At 37.0% G+C, this 2,998-nt stretch overlaps 1 protein-coding gene across 2 annotated transcripts in view; it reads right to left on the minus strand.

The window, feature by feature from the left end:
• The window catches only part of tubg1 (tubulin, gamma 1), a 22,492-nt gene that overhangs the window by 17,873 nt on the left and 1,621 nt on the right, over window positions 1-2,998 (minus strand). For both annotated transcript variants that reach the window (XM_016485710.1, XM_016485709.1), the window contains exon 3: window positions 1,257-1,424. In XM_016485710.1, coding sequence (XP_016341196.1) covers window positions 1,257-1,424 — 168 coding nt within the window. The remainder of the gene's footprint in view (window positions 1-1,256; window positions 1,425-2,998) is intronic.

A 2,998-nucleotide genomic window follows, 5' to 3' on the forward strand; every position in this document is an offset into this window, starting at 1 on the left:
ATTTGAAAACCTTGTGTGAGACGTAATTTCACAAACAGCGTGAGTGAATCACCGCGCGTGCGCTTTCTCTCAAAATACGCAAATGTCTTCAAATCACCACACATCGCATCTGCACTGTAAGCGAGCTGCTCGCTGTACAGTTGACACGGGAATTGTCACTTGCACAATCGAGGCAGTGTCACATCGTCACTAAAGTTTATAAATTGCATTACTTTTTAATTCTTGCCAGTGTTTAATCATTCAGCGCTCGCGCGCTCTCCTGAAGCTCACATACATAATGCCAGGTTCACAATACTAATTTGCAAAAATAAAAAATAATTTGCAGTGCGTATGCGGTGCATATTTTTTCCGTGCTCATGTTAACGGATTAAAGCGTTTACTGCACACGGTTGTGGTCCGGCAGTGCGTCTGCGGCAGTGCAGAGATCGTTTCCACACTGAGTCTATTGCTGTGCTGCAAGCGCTGAATTCAAGTAACAGTGCATTGTTTTCAGTATGAACATGGATTGACACGAAAATGTAGCAATTACACCATAAATGCATATTATTAAAGTCTACTGTGTTTCACAGTCAACACGTATGGCTTTTTGGCTAGGTTTAAAGCTTGTAATAAAAATTTTAAGCTTGTAATAAAGATTTAAATACAAAAGAAAAGGCAGTAGAGCTGACTATTTCTGTCAATGGTAAGTTTGTGATAACGTAAGAAGGCGATCAGTGATCGGCCTCAAAAACCCTGATCGGAGCACCCCTAGGTATCACCGAGTCTAACAGGAATGAAGGCTGTTTTAATTATCAGCCTGCACACTCTCATAGCATTAGACACAAAACTACAGAAACGCTGAATATCTTGCGCTGTTTGTAAAATTACAATTTGACAGAAAGATCTCAAATTACTGATTTGATTTGTTTGGATTAATATGTTCATTCAACCTACATGCTAGTGAATACATGTTGCATTATGCATTAAGTGCAGAACTTGCAGGAAAAATTATGCCCAGCAGTACATACAATCCCACACCAAAATGCAGGGCCCGAGAGACTGCATTAAATATCTCTAATAGTCAGTATTAATATCTGTTTAAAAATTACATTGTCATATTATGTGAACTGCAAAAAAAAACAAACAAAAAAAAAAAAAAAGATTAAACTGTGAAAAACTTAAAAGAAATGATGGCCAGTTATATCACCTAAAACATAACGTAAATTTAACCTAATATAAAAGTCTGATTATCTGATATCTAACATCACTCAGTGTACCTGAGAGAAGCCACTGGCCCAGTTGTTACCGGCTCCACCGCCATGCTCAGACAGGTAGATGTTCTCTGGGTTGTACAAGTTGGCATAGGGGGAGTTCAGGATGGTGTGGATGACTCGGGGCTCCAGGTCCAACAGCACAGCACGAGGGATGTAGTGCTCATCATCTGCCTGAAGGGGGTGAAACAGAGGAGAAAAAGATCAATGGAAATTACATTTTCATAAGTGCTTCTCAATACTCCTTACAAGGAAAGGACAAAAGGATGCTCAATTTCAGAAATGAGAAGCAACTCCGGTCTACTTAAGATGCTTATGATTACTCGTGCAGCTTGAGACTGCAAAATGAAAGCATCCAAGAGAATTCGAGAATATATCTTTCAATGTATGATATCTGTAGTACAGACTACTGCTGCTTTACATTATGGTTGAACGATGTATAGGCCAGGCTGACATACCGGCAGATACAGACTAGTTAGCATCTTTTACTAATCGTCATCGACCATCGATTTTCACAGTGCTGAGAAAATCAAAGCATTAATAGAAAGGCAAATGCAATATTACGTTCTCATATCCCAGCAAATACACATCATGAGATTCACAAGTCTTTGAATATCTAATAAATATTTAATTCCACCAACCACAAAATGTTTGTGAATCTAGCAGATACTTAGAAGTGTGCATTTGTAGCCTACATTAAAAAGTGTGTACTGTACTCTGTGAGTGATGGGCCAGACTAAATTAATTTTTTTATGCAAAAAACTATAATAGCATTTCAGAGTCAAAACTGCAATCTAAAGTATAAAGTGGTTTGTTTTTCATCAGGTTCAAATTATTTGTCATATTGATTTTTCTAAATGTTTATTTCTCATTTATTAATTATTTAAAATAAATACATTTTATTGCAGAATGTGTTATTTACTATCTTTAAATTAAATGCTTTGATATCATTCATATATATTTTTATTCGTCACCCGGCTCTCTAAAATATTGGCATCACCATCAAAAAATCCATATCGGTCGATCACTAATTTACATACCACACAACTAGCCATAATACAGAGGAAATTACTATAATACTGTGACTCACACAATCTATTCACATCAGAAGAGAGCTTTAACACCGAATGCCTCATTTCAGAAGAAATATAAGCAGTCCCTTTGAAAACATTAGGATTTCACTGCAGTTTCTGTGAAATAACTAATTTTTATCTTTAATTGGAATAGTCTTTTGGTCCGAAAAAATGGAAGCTGTGCCATTTATTTCAAATTAATTTTCCGTCAGATTGTGAAAAGGCCTCCACATAATGACTGTAAAGGGATAATGGACTTACAACAGCTGCAAACATGTGAACCTGGCTCCACCTGGTGGTCAATTATGTGAACACCTAACTAACTAATGAAGAATCTTATTGACGTTAAATTTTCTTTTAAAGTCCGCGTGAACCGGAAGTTGCTGCCGACTTTATTTCAGTGTAGTGACGTATTTCCAGCTGAAACGGACTATTGAATAGAGGGCGGGGTTTTATTTTTGTGCTCCTCCTCTCTGTCTCACTCATACAGGGTTTCTGCAGACTTGAGACTTGAGGGTTTCTTTTAAGACCTTTTTAATACCACCTTATATGAAATTTAAGACCTACCAGACATAAGCTGCATCTGAAGTGGCATTTAGGTGTGTTTACACTGTTTAATGCAGAACATGAATGCATTTAACCTGCAGTTACAAATGCATAAATAATGTTTTGATA

This window comes from Sinocyclocheilus anshuiensis, unplaced genomic scaffold (genome assembly GCF_001515605.1).
Source record: "Sinocyclocheilus anshuiensis isolate Anshui unplaced genomic scaffold, SAMN03320099.WGS_v1.1 scaffold249, whole genome shotgun sequence".
In the NCBI taxonomy this organism is placed as follows: Eukaryota; Metazoa; Chordata; class Actinopteri; order Cypriniformes; family Cyprinidae; genus Sinocyclocheilus; species Sinocyclocheilus anshuiensis.